This window comes from Raphanus sativus, chromosome 6, assembly GCF_000801105.2.
Source record: "Raphanus sativus cultivar WK10039 chromosome 6, ASM80110v3, whole genome shotgun sequence".
NCBI classification, from domain to species: domain Eukaryota; kingdom Viridiplantae; phylum Streptophyta; class Magnoliopsida; order Brassicales; family Brassicaceae; genus Raphanus; species Raphanus sativus.
This window is the reverse complement of record NC_079516.1, coordinates 3,394,577-3,415,447: the sequence shown is the minus strand read 5'-3', so window position 1 is coordinate 3,415,447 and position 20,871 is coordinate 3,394,577. Positions and strand designations below refer to the sequence as shown.

The window sequence follows — 20,871 nt, the reverse complement described above, 5'->3', positions numbered from 1 at the left end:
CATATGTGAACTAATTCCTAAATTTTAGATCACCATTAATTCTTTCATAGTGTCTTCTGCCATCATTTTAAATTTCATCTACTTTATTAAAATAGAAATAAAAGTATAGAATATTTCCTAAACTTGCATCTATATTATTAAAGTTTAAGTACACAATTAGAATAAATGAAACATGTTTGAAAACATGTATATTAGAGATGTTTATTTTTTTTATTTACACTTTTTCAATAAATTACTAACAAATGAGAATTATTTAGAAACATAAATAACATATTTAATACTTTTTTATTTAAATATTTAGCCATTGTTTTTACAATAAATTAAACAACATTCTTTCTATATTTTTTTCTATTTACAATTCTGTTACTATATTTACAATTCTTTTTATCTACAATTCTTTATGGTAAAAATAAAAACACAAACTGAAATATAAATAGTATATTATATAAAACAATTTTTAAAAACAGTATTATTACCTTATTTAGTTTAGTCAAATATAAAAAAATTCAAGAGTTCAATTATAAAAAACAAAATATCATAAAATTAATAATAATTCATAGAAAACTAATGCAAAAAATTAAAATTTTAAAAATGGATAGAAGTATGTCAAGAAGAAAAAAGTAATGGCTTATGTTATTTATAAAAATTGGAAATGGATTATATCAGTTTTAAAATATACAAAATGGACTAATCTAATTACCTAAAAAAAATTACCTAAAAACATTTTTTGTCTAAAATAATCATAAAATAAAATTTAAATTTTGTATACATATTTCAAATCAAAATAACAATTTAAAGTTGATTTATATCAAAAATTGATTTAAAATATGCATATATTAAAATTTTATTTTTACTAAAATATTTTCCAATAACCATTATTAAAAAATGTTTTCAATATATATAAGAAAAATACAACAAAAAGATTAATTTCATATACCAACTTAAATTATGGTTTTTATATTTCACATTAAATTTAAGAATATAATATACATGATTATTTATAAGATGGTACATATAAAATACTATTAATTATATGATCATTTATATGATGGACCAATACAATTAATTATATGATGACATATATATGATACATAATTGTAACTAGGGCGGGGCATTCATGTATTCATTCCGATTCGTTTTGAATCTGTTTGGATTTCGGGTTTCCGGAGTCAAAGATTTCAGTCCCATTCATATATTTCTAAATTTCAGTTCGAATTATGACTAGGGCTGGGCGTTCAAGTATCCATTCGGATTCATTTCGGATCTGTTTGGGTTTTGGGTTTCCAGGGTCAAAGATTTCAGCCCCATTCAGATATTTCTAAATTTCAGTTCAAATTATATTCGGATCTTTGCGGGTTCAGTTTGGGTTCAGATAACCCATTTAAATTATTTTTTAAAATTTATTATATATTTTGAATTTTTGAAAATCAATAATAAAATAATATATTGTATATAAATCTGAATAACATATGTCATAATACCTAAACGTAATATATAAATTGGTTTAGTTTAAATTTTGGATCAAAAATCAATAATTATTTAAATATTTTGGTGTTTTGAGTGTACTTCCATTATGTTAGATATTTATATTTGATTATTTTTTATATATTTTCAAGTATTTAAATCAATTTAAAAGTATCATATATATTCTGGATGATTTTATATACATTAAAACTAAAAATAATTAATATATATAAGTATATAAATCCTTTTTGGATACATTTTGATATCTAAAATATTTTGGTTCGACTTGGTTATGGTTTCGGTTGTCTAAATATTAAAATTTTAAATAATTTGGATATTTAATCAGTTTTGATTTGAGTTTGGTATTACTCTTTCGGATCGTGATCGGTTCGGTTCTTTAGATTTAAATTTTTTATCCAGCTTTGATATAGACATGAAAAATAAATAACAATATATTTTTGAAATATACACCCGCACGAGAATCTAGTATCCATTAAGTTCTGAACTCAGTTCACGGAATACCCTACAGGCCCAATACCATTTCATTTCATTTTTATTTATACAATCGAACATTCATGAATTTCCTTTTTACTCAATACTCATTATACATTTATAGATTCATTTGTTCCTTCTAAAAACAGTGGGGAATAAAAAACCAACACATTGCACTAATAGTTTACCCTTAATATTGCTGAAACTAATCCCTTAGATAAGTTCTTAAATCGTTTTGTATGTGTGTATTTCGTTACATAGATTTTGAAAATCTTATGAGTACCAAGATATCCTAAAATTGTCTTATGAGAGAATAAATAAAAAGAAACTATATCTCAATAACATAAGATATTAATAGAATTGTTAAATCCAAGATAAGTAATTTTTTTCAATAACAAAGGTTTGTGAATGAAACTAAAAGTTCTCATCATGATATCAATAAAATTTATTTAGATTTTTTTAAAATTCATAAACTAATAATAATGAAATTTCAAAAATTTGCAATTCCTCTAAAATGTCTATAAATTGGGAAAGCGAATATTGAAAGTTGAATTTATTGATGTTTGCGTTTGTTTTTTTTTAAGTGAAAAGAGATAAACAAATAACATAAGCCATAAGGTTGCTATTATTTTAACTAAAGATGTAAAATACATCTAATTTATACACATGTATATAAATATTCACTATTATGCATATTTTATAGATGAGAGCATACTATTCATCTCAATGGTGACTTTTTGATCTAAAGTGATAGTTTGTAGTATATAGTTCCATTAATGCATCTAAACTGTTTATTCAGATTTGGTCTGACAAGTTATACAGAAGTATTGCAGACATGTCTTCTTCTTGTCAAAAAGATAACTAAATAAAGTTTGGTACGTCTAAGGAGTTAAAATAATTTATTGTCTAGTTAACAAACTGAAGTTCAGATCCAACCCTACTGATAAGTGAGCTTTTGATCAAATGATGTAACGTACTCTATCGACCACTAGACTTTTCAAAGTTTTTGATTGGTAGAAGTAGAACCGTAGATGGCAAGGCAATAGTAATTAGGAACAGAGAGGCTTCATCAAATAAAAGACGGAAAAAGCCCATAAAGCCCATTGTAGATTACCTTTTTTCTTTCTGTGAATATCCATTTTCCACCTGTTTATTCTATTCCTTGATTTGAGGCCAAATCTAGAAGAAAAGCTGAGAAGTAGATTGTACAAAAGAGGTAGACGCCAATCCTTTTGATCTGTCTTATCACGTGTCTGTAATAACTAATAACTCAATATAACAATGCCTATTTGGAATCTCTGACCTTCTAAGTTCTAAATATCCCCATCTCATTGAACACAAACTTAAACTTGTAAACATTTATAAATTGTCATATATCTCTCTACCTCTCGCAGGATCAAACAACAAAAAAGAAGAAGCAAAAGATGGGTAAAGCAAGAGGAGTAAATAGTGGTGTTCATCAAAGCTCTCTCGGTTATCTCTTTGGTCCTTCCGGGGATTCTCCTTCCTCTGCCGCTGCAACATTGGGGACCACAACCACGACAACCACGACAACCACAACAGACGGAACCGGAAGAAGACCAGTTACGACCACGACCACCACCATCACTGATAATAATAATAGATTAGCTGCAGGTGTAAGAGGAAGTCCTAATAATTACTTCAGATCAGAAGGCCAAAACTCTGGAAACTTTCTCACGGTAAATGAGATTTTTTTTGTTACATTTTGAAATTGAAAAATTGTAACTTTCGGTTTAAAACTGATAGAAATTTCAAAAATGTGACACAGGAGAGGCCTTCTACTAAGGTTCGTTCAGCTCCTGGGGGAGTATCATCTCTTGGCTATCTCTTTGGAGGACTAAATGATGCTGATTCTGTTAAGAAATGAAGTTGCTTTCATGGCTTTCCCACAATTCAAGATTTGTAAAAAACATCAAATGTACATTTCCATAAACATGGTTGTGATTCATTACGTGCTTGTAGAAACCTTAAAACAATGTTTTTCTTGACAAAATTTCAACCTGTTACTATAAATCAAAAAGAAACAAGCAATACTCAAATAAGATCATTTTCACAATCTACTCCTCAAATGGTATATAAATGTTAGAAGCCGAGTCCAGTAAAATCGGTGATCGTGAAATTAATCAGGTGAAAGGAAAGAGGAGAGAGAGCAAAAAATTAAGTACCATTTCTGACTCCTCAATCCGTGGCAACGGTGGGGGAACACGGTGGCTTTTAGAGCTCAAATATGACCGTTGGATATTCTTTTTGGTTAAATCATTTAATTTTTGTGAACCCGGTCCGATTACGGTTAAATGTAACCGGAAAAGATAAAATAATGGATTAGGGTTTCTTTCCTTTTTCGTCTCTCTCTCTCTCTCTCTCTCTCTCTCTCTCTTAGGTCGGGCTGCGCTATGACGACGACGATTCTTCCCACTTCCGAAGAAGATCCGTTCCTCTCCGTCGTCCGATTCACTTCCCATCTCGCCGAGGTACCACCGCACGCACTATCATAAACCATTTTCGTTTCGTAGATCTGATTGAGTGATGTCTTAGAATAGTTTCGTGATTCCACCATCTAAGATTAGTCGAGAGCTACTCCCTGAGCTGATTTTTGAACTTGATTAGGCTTCAGGGCAAGAAATCTCCAGGATTTGTAGAGAAGCTGAGGAGCTCATAGTAGCCCGAAAGTGGTTGGAGTTAGCTTCGTTACTAGTAGCTTCAGCTGAATTGGAATCTTCCAAGATATCTGAGAAAGGTCTGTAACACTATTCTTTTTTTTGTGTGTGTTGTCGTCTCTTATCAGATGGTTGATCTTGTGTGTTCTTTGATTCAGATTTTGAGTGTACCTCCACAATCATTTGCAGCCTTGTCAAGAATGCCAATAGCCCTGAGGAGATCCTTGAAATAGTGAAAGCTATTTCTGCTAAGCTTGTTCAGCAACCAAATGACAAACCTTCACTTCGTTTGAAGATGTATGATCCTTTCCAGCTTATATGTTCAGTGATTTGTTTTTTTTTTTTAAATTACACACTTCCTCATTGTTTTGTGCTTTTGACTTTGTATAGCCTCTTCAATCTATATAGCCTTCTGGACCACCCGTATGCTCGTTTTCAAGTCTACATGAAATCTCTTACACTGGCCCTTGAAGGGAAGGTTACTGAGTACATAATTCCTTCCTTTAAGAAGATTGATAGCTATTTGGAAGAGTGGAATATTGACATTAAAGATCAGAGGGAACTCTTCCTTTCCGTTGCTAATGTGCTGAGAGAAAACAAAAGGTACTGTAATTTTATACTTCATCGTCAGTAATTCTCTACCTGGTTTCTTTCTTTCGTTTACCGAGCTGTAAATACTGTAGCATCATTATTTTTGTCTTCTCTTATCCATTTTCCAGCTTGGTGAAAGAATCCCTTGAGTTCTTGACAAAGTATCTAGCGACTTTCTCCAATGAGGATGCTCAGACCCTAGGTGAAGCTAAGGAAGAGGCTGTGCGTGCAGTTATTGTATTTGTAAAGGCTCCCAGCATCTTCCAGGTATCATAAATCGTAAAATCATAGTGTGATTGAGATGTCTAAGAGCCGTCTTTCTTGTTTTGGCACAGCTCTTATATATTACATTAATGATTCTGTAATGGCAGTGTAATTTATTGGACTTGCCAGCCGTAGCACAACTAGAGAAGGATGCTAAATATGCACCAGTATACCAGCTGCTGAAGATATTTCTAACTCAGAGGCTTAATGCTTACAGGGAATTCAAAACTGCAAACTCAGAATGTCTGCAAAGCTATGGTATCCAAATTGTAAATCCGTTTACTGCTCTTTCTATAATCACGTCCCATCTCCTGAGAAAATCCTTAATTTCTATTTCTGGTTGTCTTTAGGACTTGTCGATGAAGATTGTGTAACAAAGATGAGATTGTTGTCACTAGTGTACTTAGCATCGGATGAACTTGGCAAAATACCTTATACCTCAATTAAAGACACTCTACAGGTATACAAACTCAGAAACCCTGAAATATTGGCAATATATTTTTTAGTTGCTTACTGTTCTGTGTTTTCAGGTAAAGGGAGAGGAGGTTGAACTATGGATCGTGAAGGCAATAAATGCGAAGCTGATTGATTGCAAGATGGATAAGATGAACCAAGTTGTCATTGTCAGGCAAGTTGCATCAGTAGAAACTCTGTATGTATATGTTTATGTCTATGTCTATGTGTGCTCATTCAGTCATAATTTGATGTTATTATTCATATTTTCAGCCGCTGTTCTGAGCGTAAATTCGGGTCAGATGGCGTTGTTTCCCGTAGAAAGATGCCTCCGATCATGGTGTTCTCTTTCTGGTTACTCTGTATCACAACCTGTCTCCCCTGGAGAATCACAGCATTAGCTGATTCGGAAAAATCAGTGTTGCTTCGGTTTAAGGAAACGGTATCGGACCCTGGTTCGATTCTCGCTAGCTGGGTCAATGAGAGCGACGACTACTGCTCCTGGTTTGGCGTATCTTGCGATTCAACCTCCCGAGTCATGGCTCTGAACATCAGCGGCTCTGGAAGCGATAAGGGGAGCTCTAAAATTAGTCAAAACCGTTTCACCTGTGCTGATATTGGCAAATTTCCTCTGTATGGGTTTGGTATTCGGAGGGTTTGCGCCGGAAAGCTTGGGACTTTGGTTGGGAATTTGCCTTCTGTCATCGTGGGTCTCACAGAACTTAGGATTTTGTCTCTGCCCTTCAATTCGTTTAGCGGAGAGATTCCAGTTGGAATCTGGGGAATGGAGAAGCTGGAAGTTCTTGATCTTGAAGGCAATTTGATGACCGGGTCATTGCCTGTTCAGTTTACCGGGTTACGGAATTTACGGGTCATGAATCTAGGGTTTAATAGATTTTCAGGAGAAATCCCTAGTTCTCTGCAGAATCTTTCCAAGTTGGAGATTCTAAATTTAGGTGGTAACAAGCTTAATGGAACTGTTCCTGGTTTTGTCGGGAGATTAAGAGTGGTGCACTTGCTGTTAAACTGGCTTGAAGGCTCTTTGCCTAAAGATATTGGTGATAACTGTGGAAAGCTTGAGCATTTGGATCTGTCTGGTAATTTCTTATCCGGGAGGATTCCGGAGAGTTTGGGGAATTGTCGGGGTTTGAAGTCATTGTTGTTGTATACGAATACGTTGGAGGAAACTATCCCTTCAGAGTTTGGGAATCTTGGAAAGCTTGAGGTTTTGGATGTTTCGAAGAACACTCTTAGTGGTCCGTTACCTTCAGAGCTTGGGAATTGCTCTTCCTTGTCTGTTCTTGTGCTGTCGAACCTGTACAATGTGTATGAAGACATTAGCAGCGTTAGAGGGGAGTCAGATCAACCTCCAGACGCTGATTTAACCTCCATGACCGAAGATTTCAATTTCTATCAAGGAGGGATTCCGGAGGAAATCACTAGGCTTCCAAAACTAAAGATACTTTGGGTGCCGAGAGCTACCTTAGAAGGGAGGTTTCCAGGAGATTGGGGTTCATGCCAAAGCTTGGAGATGGTTAATTTGGGTCAGAACTTCTTTAAGGGCGAGATTCCTGTTGGTCTTAGTAAATGCAAGAACCTTCGTCTTCTTGATTTGAGCTCGAATATGCTTACCGGAGAGCTTCCCAAAGATATGTCGGTTCCCTGCATGAGTGTCTTTGACGTTGGCGGAAACAGCTTATCAGGTTTAATCCCGGAGTTTCTCAGCAATACCACGACCTCTTGTCCTCCTGTTGTTTACTTTGACGGGTTTACCATCGAATCTTATAACACCGACCCTTCGTCTGTTTACCTCTCCTTCTTCACCGAGAAGGCTCAAGTTGGATCTTCCCTGACAGCTGTTGGAGGTGACGGAGGTTCGGCTGTGTTTCATAACTTTGCAGACAACAACTTCACTGGAACTCTCAAGTCTGTACCACTTGCACAAGAGCGGCTGGGAAAGAGTATCTCTTACATATTTTCTGGTGGAGGGAATCAGTTGTTCGGGCAGTTCCCTGGAAATCTGTTTGATAGCTGCGACAAACTCAAATCTGTTTACGTCAACGTAAGCTTCAACAAGCTCTCAGGTCGGATTCCTGAAGGGCTCAGCAACATGTGTAATTCTCTCAAGTTTCTTGATGCTTCCTTGAATCAGATGTTCGGGACAATTCCATCGAGCCTTGGGGATCTATCTTCGCTTGTTGCACTTAACCTGAGCTGGAATCAGTTGCAAGGTCATATACCTGCAAGCCTTGGGAAGAAGATGAACGCTTTGACGTTTCTTTCGTTTGCGAATAATAACCTGACGGGGCAAATCCCTGAGAGTTTTGGTCAGTTGCATTCCCTGCAAGTTCTTGATCTCTCTTCAAACTATCTATCCGGCGGTATTCCTCATGATTTCGTCAACTTGAAGAATCTCACTGTGCTGCTTCTCAACAACAACAACCTCTCTGGTCAAATCCCCTCGAGTTTCTCTACTTTTGCGGTTTTCAATGTCTCCTCCAACAATCTGTCAGGTCCTGTTCCTCCAACCAACGGATTGACCAAATGCAGCAGTGTGGTCGGAAACATGTATCTTCAGCCTTGCCGTGTGTTCTCTCTGACAACACCATCTTCGGATCCCAGAGGCCCCATCGCTGATTCTAGCACTCAGGATTACGCATCTTCGCCTATCGAAAACGCTCCATCTCAGAACTCAGGAAGAGAAGGGTTCAACTCGCTAGAGATTGCTTCCATTGCATCTGCGTCAGCCATCGTCTCAGTTCTGATCGCTCTTGTGATCCTCTTCTTCTACACGAGGAAATGGCATCCGAAGTCGAAGGTCATGGCAACTACAAAACGAGAAGTCACTATGTTCATGGACATGGGAGTTGCAATAACCTTCGACAACGTTGTTAGAGCCACGGGGAACTTCAACGCGAGCAATCTGATCGGTAACGGCGGGTTTGGAGCAACGTACAAAGCTGAAATCTCTCACGAAGTTATCGTCGCTATCAAACGCCTCTCGATTGGACGGTTTCAAGGCGTCCAACAGTTCCATGCAGAGATAAAAACTCTCGGTAGGCTTCGACACCCGAACCTCGTCACTCTTATTGGTTACCACGCGAGCGAAACGGAGATGTTCTTGGTTTACAACTATCTCCCGGGAGGCAACCTCGAGAAGTTTATCCAAGAGCGTTCCACGAGAGCTGTAGATTGGAGAAATCTTCACAAGATCGCTCTGGACATAGCACGAGCTCTCGCTTACCTCCACGACCAATGCGTCCCACGGGTTCTTCACCGTGATGTCAAACCAAGCAACATCCTCTTAGACAATGATCACAACGCTTATTTATCGGATTTTGGATTAGCGAGGTTGCTCGGGACATCAGAAACGCACGCAACAACGGGCGTAGCGGGTACGTTCGGATACGTAGCGCCCGAGTACGCGATGACTTGCCGGGTTTCAGATAAAGCGGATGTGTACAGCTACGGAGTGGTGCTTTTGGAGCTGCTTTCAGACAAGAAAGCGCTTGATCCGTCGTTTGTTTCGTACGGTAATGGGTTCAACATTGTGCAGTGGGGTTGTATGTTGTTGAAACAAGGACGGGCCAAGGAGTTTTTCACGGCAGGTTTATGGGATGCTGGTCCGCACGATGATCTCGTTGAGGTTCTGCATTTAGCCGTTATTTGTACTGTGGATTCTCTATCGACAAGGCCGACGATGAAGCAAGTTGTACGGCGGTTGAAACAGCTGCAGCCTCCGTCGTGTTAGCTCTTCCCCCAGTAATTTGTATTAGATTTTTTTTTTTTAATTGTACAGTTGTAAACATACTTGTGTAGTTAACTGTTGTGTAGTAGTTAGAAGAAGAGATGTAATATATTATGAGAAAGGTATAGAAAGTTTAATCTCTCTCTCTCTTTGGTCTCTAAGTTGAAGTTGATGTCAGGAACTTGTGTTCTTTAATTAGGCTGCAGAGCCAGAAATGAGGATGAGGAGTTAATTAGGAACTCATTTTTGGTCAATGCAAAATCTCATAAGAGAATCAAAATAGTCAGAACTGCAACCGTATTTAGTTTATTTTGGCAATTTAGATGATTTATTTGCACCAAGGTCTTTGCGAAAATCATGCTCATCATCACCACTGTCATCAAATCATGCTCATCATCACCACTGTGATCCTCATCTGATCCATGTCCACTCTCATCATCATCATCATGGACATGATCGGGCACATTGCCAAGACCAACAATCCCACTAACTCTTCCAGACTTGTTTGCATATTCTTCAAGGGATGTTGATGGAAACACATCACCAACCTTGCTGCTTTTGCTCCTTGTTGCTGCGTCATCTGATTTCTTCGGGTTGTTATCTTTGTTCATCTGTGTAACGCCAAAAAAAACACACCAAAATTTATAGCCTCAAACATGCTTCAAAGTAAGATATCATCCTAATTGTTTGGAAACATAGATGAGTAAAATGGTGAATTAACTACAAAAGCTTACATCACCAAAAAGGGTCCTTCGTTCTATTTCCTTAGCATTCATAATAGTCTGCAACATAATTAACATAAGCAGAAATAATTTTAATAAAGTATACCGATTTTCAAAATCTAACATATGCACTTTAATTAGTACTTACAAATATGAAGGTTTTTCTTAAGATTTGAGTCTTAGTATTTTTAACAAAGAAATCTATACAAATCAGTTATGAAATCAAATCCAATAGTAAATCAGTATGATTGAATAACTTCTGATTTGATTTAAAATTTATTAATCATGAAACCAATAACACATGATTTCAGTATGAATAAAATCATTGAACTAATAACATTAGATTTAGTTTGGATTTCAAAATCCATTAAACTACATTAACCAATAACTCTTACAAAGATTTTAGAATTTACCAATTTAAACTAATTTTAAAATTTGATGAATTGCAATGTTAAAACATTGATAATTAATTTCATTCGATTGATTGAATACACTTTTTAAATATAATGATTATATATTTTTTGGATATGAATGTTAATATATGATTATTATACATTCTTACAGTGTTCTCTGATTTAAAATAAATCATCTACCGATTTTTACAAGGAATGATCCGCCACGACATATATAACTATAAATCAATTTCCATGGATTTTAATGATTCTGTAGATGGTAGAAATAAATAATTTATGCTAGTTGATAATATTGTATCCAATAAAAAATTCGGAGTTATATAAGACCATCATAATATTGAATAAAAATTAGTGCGCAATTACTGTATGTATAATTTTGTTATGGTTGTATTTCAAATATCATATACCAAAATTTGACTAAAACTCAAAAACGAATGTCAAAATTAAAGATACTTAAAGATATATAGATTCCCACATGCGAATATGCATTCGTTTAACTGCAAAGCAGAATATAGTTCTACAATAATTATTTTGCGTATATAAAACCTAATTGCATGCCAATTAATGTATTTATTGATATTACACTCTTCTAAAAATAATTAAATCTTGTTCGGTTTTATATTTATCATCTTTTAATTCACATAGATACAATTAATGTTAATGTAACTAGTCAAGCTAGATACAATTATCAACACAAATTAATTAAACTGATGTCCTTTATTAGCATTAGGTAAACCTAATATTTTAACTTTTCATTTATTCTAAATTTTCAAACGGATAGAAGTATTAAAACACTAATGCAATGCAATTCAAATAAATATACTTCAATTTAAATAAAACAAAAATATGTTCTATCACAATTACCATAGCAAATATCAATCAATCATTCAATCTCAAGTATTGTTTATTATGATTATCTTATATGTTCTTTTGATGATAAATTTGATGTTTATCATTATGATCTTATAAATGAAATGATTTTAGAATAAAATAGTTTTATTTCTGAAAGTTTTAACGGTGAAAAGTAATTTCTTTGAGTCAGAACTTTAAACTAAAGATTTATAAGAACATACAAATCTAAAAAGAATATATCTAATATAACTGCTGATAAAATTCACAATAAAATATTATACCAAAATAAAACTAAATCGTAATCTTTTGATCTCTATCATTAAAAGTTTTGATCTTTAAAAAAGAAATCTCTGTGACTTACATAAATTTTTTATAAAGAATATATACAAGTTTATACGTTAATATATCTAGGAAAATCAATTTAAAAACAGAATAATATTTGTAAAATATGGATGAGAATTTACATTAATTTGATGAATATTTGTTTTTTAGAGGAGATGATAAAATTCTATATTAAGGTAATCAATGAATTGTTCTTTTAAACGTCTCAACTCAATTAAGAGCCAATAACACAAATTAGTTTTGTCAAAATAAAAAATAAAATAACACAAACTAATATTGCAAAATTCCGAATAAAAAGAATTGCCTCCCACAGAATAGAAAGTCTTGTCTTTCTCACCATAAAACTTTACCAGTTGGATGTTAATCGAACACGTGTCAAACCTCACACAAATACCTCGCACGTGCCGGATCTGTTATAAAAACCACACGGCGGTCTTCTCCTTCGAGTTCATCTCAATTTCAAAACAACACCTCTCTCTCTCTCTCTCTCTCTCTGTCTCTCTTCTCCAATTCTCAATCAATCAAATCATGGTTGAACCGGCGAATACCGTTGGAATCCCGTTGAACCACGCCGCGCTGCTGAAGGATGAGCTCGACATCGTGATCCCCACGATCCGTAACCTCGATTTCCTCGAGATGTGGAGACCCTTTCTCCAGCCGTACCATCTCATCATCGTCCAGGACGGAGATCCTTCGAAGACCATCGCTGTCCCTGAAGGGTTCGATTACGAGCTCTACAACAGGAACGACATTAACCGTATCCTCGGTCCCAAAGCTTCGTGCATCTCCTTCAAGGACTCTGCTTGTCGCTGCTTCGGTTACATGGTGTCTAAGAAGAAGTATATCTTCACTATTGACGATGATTGCTTCGTAAGTTTACTTTAAATTCTCAAAGTTTGCTCCTTTTTTTTTCGTTCTGTTTTGTCTGAATCTATAGATCTGCCTCTCAGGTTGTGTCTATGCGTGATCTGGTTACAATGTCGGTTGATTAAACAGATCTCAAACTGTTGACAAACACTGTTTTTGACTGAGATCTATACATTCTTCTGCTTGGATGGTTCTTGCTCTGTTTTGTTTTTTCAGAATTGCAATTATATAGTTCAGCTTCGTTGGTCACTGATTTAATCAGTCATGATCTTCCATGTCTAGGTAATTTTAGTGATGCCATTGTTGTTCAACAAATCTAACTATGTTTGTCTTATCAGTTTAACTTCACAAGGTTCTTGCATGTCATTGTTGTTACCAAGGCAAAGAAAAGACCAAACTTTTTATTCCCCTGTTTAAGGAATTGTGGGGCTTTGTCCAAGAATTTGAGTTTTCAGTTACGCCATGATTCTAGTATTGATATTGCTTTCATAATTGTTGGTTTAGTCACGTTTAAAGTCTTTTTTTTTTCCTTCTAGCTTTGGCTGCATTTGAATAATCATTTCTTTATTTTTATATTATTTTTGTTATCATGTGTTATATAGGTTGCTAAGGATCCATCTGGAAAAGCTGTGAACGCTCTTGAGCAACACATCAAGAATCTTCTCTGCCCATCCTCTCCGTTTTTCTTCAACACCTTGTACGACCCGTACCGTGAAGGTGCTGACTTCGTCCGTGGATACCCTTTCAGTCTCCGTGAGGGTGTTTCCACTGCTGTTTCCCACGGTCTCTGGCTCAACATCCCTGATTACGATGCCCCGACCCAACTCGTTAAGCCTAAGGAAAGGAACACAAGGTAAGTACTTCCAACATTCTCTTTCAGCATTCTTTTTTTTTACACTTTTTCATTAGCTAACAATGCTTACATTGCCATCACTGTGAAGGTATGTGGATGCTGTCATGACCATCCCAAAGGGAACACTGTTCCCTATGTGTGGTATGAACTTGGCCTTCGATCGTGATCTCATTGGTCCTGCTATGTACTTCGGTCTCATGGGTGATGGCCAGCCTATTGGTCGTTACGACGATATGTGGGCTGGATGGTGTGTCAAGGTACTTGATTTCCCCTTCTCCTACATAGTTTTAGCGGGTTTGGATATATAATACTTACCAATCTCTTATGGGTTTGTTCTGTAGGTGATCTGTGACCATTTAGGATTGGGAGTGAAGACGGGTCTACCCTACATTTACCACAGCAAGGCAAGCAACCCCTTTGTGAACCTGAAGAAGGAATACAAGGGAATTTTCTGGCAGGAGGACATCATCCCATTCTTCCAGAGCGCAAAGCTCTCCAAAGAAGCTGTGACAGTTCAACAATGCTACATTGAGCTGTCCAAGATGGTGAAGGAGAAGCTTAGCCCCATTGATCCTTACTTTGACAAGCTTGCTGATGCTATGGTCACCTGGATTGAAGCTTGGGATGAGCTTAACCCGGCCACTAAAGCTTGAGCAGCAGTGAAAGTAAAAAAAAAAACACCACCGCAGTTTTGGTTATTAGCTTAACCTATCTATCATCTTTCTTCCTTCCCCGTTTTGTTATTTTTCTTCTCATTTTCCGGCGATTATTCAGTTGGTTTAAATCGCCTGAGTTTATTTCAATAGTGATGGTGTAGTTGGGTTCTATTTAAGACCGATACAATATCCTTTGAGCTTTTTGTTTCAATAATAAAATCATATATATTCCTTACGTCTTTGGTGTTATAGTGTTTTGTTGACATGTTTATTCAAAGATACAATGAATATGTAAGAAATATGAAATAAAACACTTATTTATTTTGTCAAATAATTATAATTAGGTATTTGCCCGCGATTTTGCTGAGAGTAATAGTACGTGAAGAAATATGTATTTTATTTACAATATTATAATTATTGAATAATAATTAGAATTATGAAAATTTAAGTTTTATTGTATAGTTCTATCAAGCACTAACATAAGATGATGATCAAAGAATTTAGAACTTTTGTTATCTTCGTTTTTCTAGATAATGAAGGTTTTATAGTCTTAATTCCACTATTTTAAGCAGTATAAGAAATTTTAGTAAACTAAATATTAAAAATTTACAGTGATTTCTATATACCATAAAAGATAGTTTAGAATACATTAATTCAAATGTAGAATGTGGTTTGAAAATTTTAAACAAAAGTGAAGAGTATAAATTTTAATATATAAGAATTTACCGAAAACTCATTATTTTAGAAGGGGTTAACCCACAGATTTTGAAAAAAATCTAAGAAATATAAAAAATGTGGGTCTAGTGTACAGTTTCATCGAGCACTAACATAAGATGATGCTCAAAGAATTTAGAAACTCGGTTGTCTCTGTTTCTATATATAATGAAGATTTTATAATGCTAATTAAACTATTCTAGGTAGTATATGAAATTATGGTAAACTAAATATTAAAAAATTAGAATGATTACTATATATCATGAAAGATGGTTTAGAATAAATTAACTCAAATGCATAATGTAGTTTGAATTTTTTTTTAAAAAGTGAAGAGTATAAACTTCAGTATATAAGGGATTTACCGAAAACTCATTATTTTAAAAGGGGTTAATCCACGGATTTTGAAAAAATTTCAAAAATATGAAAATCTGGTTTTAGTGTATAGTTTCATCGAGCACTAACATAAGATTATGGTCAAAGAGTTTAGAACCTCTGTTGTCTTCGTTTCTCTAGATAGTAAAGATTTTATAATGCTAATTCCACTATTCTTGGCAGTATATGAAATTTTAGTAAACTAAATATTAAAAAATAGAATTATTCATATATACCATGAAAGATAGTTTAGAATACATTAATTAAATGTAGAATGTGGTTTGAAATTTTTAAACAAAAGTGAAAAGTATAAATTTCAGTATATAAGGGATTTACCGAAAACTCATTATTTTGGAAGGGGTTAACCCACGGATTTTGAAAAAAATTCAAATATATGAAAATTTTGTTTTAGTGTATAGTTTCATCGAGCATTAACATAATATGATGGTCAAAGAGTTTAGAACCTCGGTTGTCTCTGTTTCTCTTAATAATGAAGATTTTATAATGCTAATTCCACTATTATAGGCAGTATATGAAATTTTAGTAAACTAAATATTAAAAACTTAGAATGATTCCTATATACCATGGAAAATAGTTTAAAATACATTAATTCAAATGTAGAATGTGGTTTGAAATTTTTAAACAAAAGTGAAGAGTATAAACTTTAATATATAAGGGATTTACCGAAAACTAATTTTTCAAAAAATGGTTAATCCATGGATTTTGAAAAAAAATTCAAAAATATGAAAATTTATTTTTATTGTATAGTTTCACCGAGCACTAACATAAGATGATGGTCAAAGAGTTTAGAACCTCTGTTATCTTCGTTTCTCAAGATAATGAAGATTTTATAATGATAATTTCATTATTCTAAGCCGTATATGAAATTTTAGTAAACTAAATATTAAAAAATTAGAATGATTCCTATATACCATGAAAAATAGTTTAGAATACATTAATTCAAATGTAGAATATGATCTGAAATTTTTAAACAAAAGCGAAGAGTATAAACTTCAGTATATAAGGGATTTAAATAAAATTCATTATTTTAAAAGGAGTTAATCCATAGATTTTGAAAAAATTTCAAAAATATGAAAATTTGGTTTTAGTGTATAGTTTCATCGAACCCTATACACATATAATACAAGTAATATTTCAAAAAATAGTTTATGGTAACTAATTGTAAAAATAAACAAATTGATGACATATTATATATTCTTTCTATAATTCTACAATTAGTTATCATAAACTATTTTGTAATATTACTTGTATTATATGATAACTTGTATTAATGAGTTCCAGAATTTTCATTTTTAAATCCGAATAAAATAAATAATTAATAAAAACTATCAACCAATCAAATTTGAAACTTCATGAAACTTACACATAAACAAAATTCTCAATTATCAATTAATATACAGGAGGATAATGTGTAACATAATTATGCACTGCATTTTTTTTTATTTTTCAGCTACAAAACTGCAAGTCCATGGGTGAGGACGATGGTGATGGTGCCAAATGACAAATCTGCAAACTTTAAAATGAAAACTGCAACTTTTCTTCTACATCCAGGGAAGCTCTCTTCAGATGTCTCTGTACACCAAAAGAACCCTACATAACCTCATTAAAAATCACATCCTCAAGATTGATATAATAATCCTCATAAACTCCATTATTCACACATTCATGTCCCGCCAAATCTAAATGTAGAACAATGGTGGTGGCTCTGATCATATGGTTTCATCTAATGAATCGCCATTATCATTCTCATGTAACAGCTGAAGACATTCATATGGATTCGCATAGAAGTAGTCTTCTTCTTTCGGTTTATTTGGAATCACAAGCCGCTTCTTGGGACCTCCCATTCTTGTAGCGTGAAAAGCCTTCACCCTGGTCGAAAACACTTCCCAGCTCGACAGTCCTTCATAGTATTCATCTATTAGATTAACCAAGAACTTCCTGTTCAGCTCAATCGTCTTCTTGAACCCCAAGAACCTGAGGATGAGGATCAAGCAGTGCATTAGCCAATGATGAAAGAAACAAGAACATTGAACAATGATAATGACTCACCTGCGATGACCTTCAACGACTTTGGCCATGTTCCCATAATAAGTAGGAACGAATATATCACTTTCCAGAGAGATGAGGTAATCAAGAGCAGCCATTTGAGAAGAATGGTTCTTACAAAAACTCAAATCAGATGAATCCAGCAGAGTTTCTTTCCGGACCTGTTTTTTTTTTAATCAAAGATTCATCAGTTACTGACACTATGGGTGAATATTTCAGACAATAAGCTACTTACCACATTTGGAAAGACGTCTGTTAAAGCCTTTAACCTCCTTTTACCACCGTATATCTCTCCTGCAGCTATGTAAATCTGAACATTACGGTCAATCCCCAAGGCAGATAGTGTCAGAGCTGTTTCTTCTGGAGTCAATGGGCAAAGACCTTCTTTCCTCTTCAACTCTGAGTTTATTACTTTCTCCTTCCACCATGGATAAGCATATCTAAGCAATGAAAGAAAAAAAAAGAATGATTACATCAATACCTAAGAAGAACTTCTAATACAAGATGAGATGTTTTTGTTTTAGTTAACCTCATTCTTGTGAGTTCCTCCTCTTCGTAGCGGTTACAACCATGGGAGCAACCAGAGAATGCCAGCATGTCCATTTCGTATCTGAGGTGGAGGACCAGAAAGGGACCTTTCTCCCTCAGAATCTTGACCACTCTTCTGCCTAGTTCCTCAATCTTTGGAGTGAATCTGAGCCCGTTGAAGTTTACTCTGCATCTAAGCTTCTGAACCTCAACAGGAAGTTCGTTATTGGCAAGTCGAGTATCGGTCTTGTTCAGATGTAAGACCTTGTGCTTCTTCACCAGGGGAAGAATCTGGTCTTGGTAGTAGGACATGTTGGACCAGCTGATAGGAGGCATAGTGTGGTACACGCCAAGCTCAACCCTTCTCTTAAGCCGTGGAGGAACCTCTTTGAGTATACGAACCTCATCCCTTAGAGAAGTGATGAAGTGATCCACATCGAATATGTCTTTGAACTCACTGTCCACAAAAGAATATCCGATCAACAACTTTCAAGAGAAGCAAAAGAAGCTCTGAGTGAGAGATGGATGGCAATAATAATAATAATAATATACCTAGGATCATTCCAAAAAGAGGTCTTGTCAAGCTCTGGTACAATAAGTGTGACATTCATGTATCTTGCAATGGTGACCATATCACAAATCTGAAAAAAAATAAAACACAGTCCAAGTCATATATCTACTGTAAAAACATGTATATTTCAGAAATGAAAAGGCAATTTTGATTAGATTAGTTGTGATGTTTACAGCAGCTCTCATTTGGTTGAGTCCTCCATTGCAAGAAACCATAAGATAGCCATTGTTCTGATATATCCCTGAGATGAACACAAAAAATGTATAAAAAAATCTAAAACATTCAGAAAGAAACAAAAGGCTTACTTACTTTTAGGAGGGAGGGGGATTTTGATGGGAAGAGAAGTCATTTCTAGTACAGCAGAGATTGGGAGATCATGGTGAGTATTGAAACAAGAAGGCCAGCCTTTCAACAATCTTGGTCCCCACATCCCTCCCACTGCCACCAAATGAACAAAACAACTCCATAGCAACAGTAGGGTGATAGCACGAATCATCCAAAGGCTCATACGAGACTTGGAAACCAAGGAGTTGTTGAACTTGTCAACAACAACCTTGCTATCTCCTCCTAGATACTTAACCTTCATCTCCTGTAAGAGCTTCTTGTGGTATAGAAACTTCTCCGCTCTACACATTTACTCAAGAGAAATTTTCATCAAAACAGATTCCAAGCTACTCTTGAGTCTTCTTGCTCTCAGGAGAAATACAAAATAGAATAAGTCTCCTCGGATAAGAAGAAGAATCTCTATCGCTCTCTCTCTATCTTTCTCGCTCTGATGTAATTTGTAATAATGAGCCCAGATCTCAAAAAAAAATGTAATCACGACGCAAAAACAGGGAAGAACATTTATTACTCCCCTCGAATAAATCCAGAATCTCTCACTCCTAAGTCAACCCCACATTCCGGAGATATTAACACGACCCCATTCTTCTTAATAACCTCTCTCTCTTATCTCTCTCTCTTGATTGATCTGAGCTTGTGAACCGACAACTCCTACCACTCAACGCACCACACCAGAAACAAACAGATCTCAGTTTCTATGCAGACTTTAAAAGCTAACTCTCCAGATTATAAGTAAACTCTGCAATGGCGATCCTTTGAGCTTAAAAGTAAGTAAAGCCGCCCGAAAATTAAAAGTAAGTAAAGAATGCGACTTAGATAGATAGATAGATAGATTGTTTCTTTCTTCGAGCAAGATCTCCACCAAAGAACGCCGAAACTGAATCGAAGTTCGTCAGAGAGATTTGGGAAGAAAGAAGAAGAATAAGATGAAGACAAGAAAATGTAGGAGAAAAAAAAGAAAGATAACAACTTTCGCTAATTACAAAGGTTCAAAGACAAAACAAGTGAACTGTCTTTTTTTTTTTTGTCGGTTGTCTTTTTAGCCTTTTCTGTCTTCTCTGACAGTTGTAGGCATTGTTATATAGCTCTATCTACCATAAATATTATGCTAAAACTAAAAAAATAAATAATAATAATCTTCAAAATCACGCGTATTGTGGATTCAGTTAATCTTATTATATGTAAACGATTAAATACTACATTTACATGATTTTTTTTCTTATAGGTTCAGATTGTATATTGATTACTAATAGAATATAAACCCTTTTTTTCTTCTCACAAAGCTTCCATATGGGGGATGTAAAGAGTCAGCGTTTGAAGTTTGTTTGACCAAATAATTAATCAATTTGTATATTTTAATAACAAAACTCTTTATTTGTGTTTCGGTAGAATTTATTAGAAAATTAAGTAACAAGTTTTCATAAACCAAACTCATAACCACACCAACAAGTCTTGTCCTATATCACATTCTGGGCAATATAACCAATAGATTTACATCAGAGCTGGTAAGCTCTCATTCCCAACAAGTCTTGTCCCATACCACTAAACTAGTAAACAGATAAGTTGTTTTTTTTTTTTTTTTTTTTTTTTGAAAAAGGGCTTTCAAAGATAAGTTGTTTTTTGGTTGAACCAAGAGAACCATAGAAACCAAACATTTTAGAGAACGGTAAATTTCTTATAAGATTTATTCAATTAAAACAAACATATTATAAGCTATGTCTCATGAGTCGCACAATCAGTGTTTAAAGCTTAACAAAGTAGAAAAAATTAGAGATGAATTGAATATACATTTTAGAGAACATATGTGCAGAATGCAAATGAACAAAATTCATATTTACATTAGAAAACGCGTAATCATGGAATGATTAATCAAACAAGTCAC

General features: G+C 34.6%; 4 protein-coding genes across 6 annotated transcripts; 3 read left to right on the top strand and 1 right to left on the bottom strand.

The window, feature by feature from the left end:
• The first annotated feature begins 3,294 nt into the window (after positions 1–3,294).
• Positions 3,295–3,974, top strand: LOC108810816 (protein SPIRAL1-like 3). The gene is made up of 2 exons (XM_018582894.2): positions 3,295–3,656; positions 3,746–3,974. Exons 1-2 carry the CDS (start codon positions 3,381–3,383, stop codon positions 3,842–3,844), a joined length of 375 nt encoding a protein of 124 aa, XP_018438396.1. The 5' UTR covers positions 3,295–3,380; the 3' UTR covers positions 3,845–3,974.
• Positions 3,975–4,320: 346 nt separating this feature from the next.
• Positions 4,321–9,830, top strand: LOC108812172 (LRR receptor-like serine/threonine-protein kinase RPK2). 3 transcript variants are annotated; one of them, XM_018584353.2, is made up of 9 exons: positions 4,321–4,448; positions 4,585–4,714; positions 4,793–4,931; positions 5,025–5,237; positions 5,354–5,492; positions 5,597–5,747; positions 5,840–5,949; positions 6,020–6,117; positions 6,216–9,830. In XM_018584353.2, the coding sequence occupies exons 1-9, from the start codon at positions 4,371–4,373 to the stop codon at positions 9,691–9,693; spliced, it is 4,536 nt and encodes a 1,511-aa protein (XP_018439855.1). In that variant the 5' UTR covers positions 4,321–4,370; the 3' UTR covers positions 9,694–9,830. The 3 variants fall into 3 exon arrangements, with proteins under 3 accessions (XP_018439855.1, XP_018439854.1, XP_018439856.1); XM_018584352.2 differs by having other exon boundaries at positions 6,020–6,141; XM_018584354.2 differs by lacking the exons at positions 4,321–4,448; positions 4,585–4,714; positions 4,793–4,931; positions 5,025–5,237; positions 5,354–5,492 and having other exon boundaries at positions 5,618–5,758; positions 6,020–6,141.
• Positions 9,831–12,469: 2,639 nt separating this feature from the next.
• Positions 12,470–14,630, top strand: LOC108806360 (UDP-arabinopyranose mutase 1). The gene is made up of 4 exons (XM_018578452.2): positions 12,470–12,889; positions 13,489–13,739; positions 13,828–13,996; positions 14,081–14,630. Exons 1-4 carry the CDS (start codon positions 12,548–12,550, stop codon positions 14,390–14,392), a joined length of 1,074 nt encoding a protein of 357 aa, XP_018433954.1. The 5' UTR covers positions 12,470–12,547; the 3' UTR covers positions 14,393–14,630.
• A 2,187-nt stretch (positions 14,631–16,817) lies between these two features.
• Positions 16,818–19,922, bottom strand: LOC108813329 (rhamnogalacturonan I rhamnosyltransferase 1). Its single transcript, XM_018585859.2, has 7 exons — positions 18,957–19,922; positions 18,821–18,888; positions 18,629–18,717; positions 18,078–18,533; positions 17,784–17,988; positions 17,552–17,709; positions 16,818–17,476 (listed from the first exon to the last, which is right to left on the bottom strand). The coding sequence occupies exons 1-7, from the start codon at positions 19,279–19,281 to the stop codon at positions 17,212–17,214; spliced, it is 1,566 nt and encodes a 521-aa protein (XP_018441361.1). The 5' UTR covers positions 19,282–19,922; the 3' UTR covers positions 16,818–17,211.
• Positions 19,923–20,871: the final 949 nt, after the last annotated feature.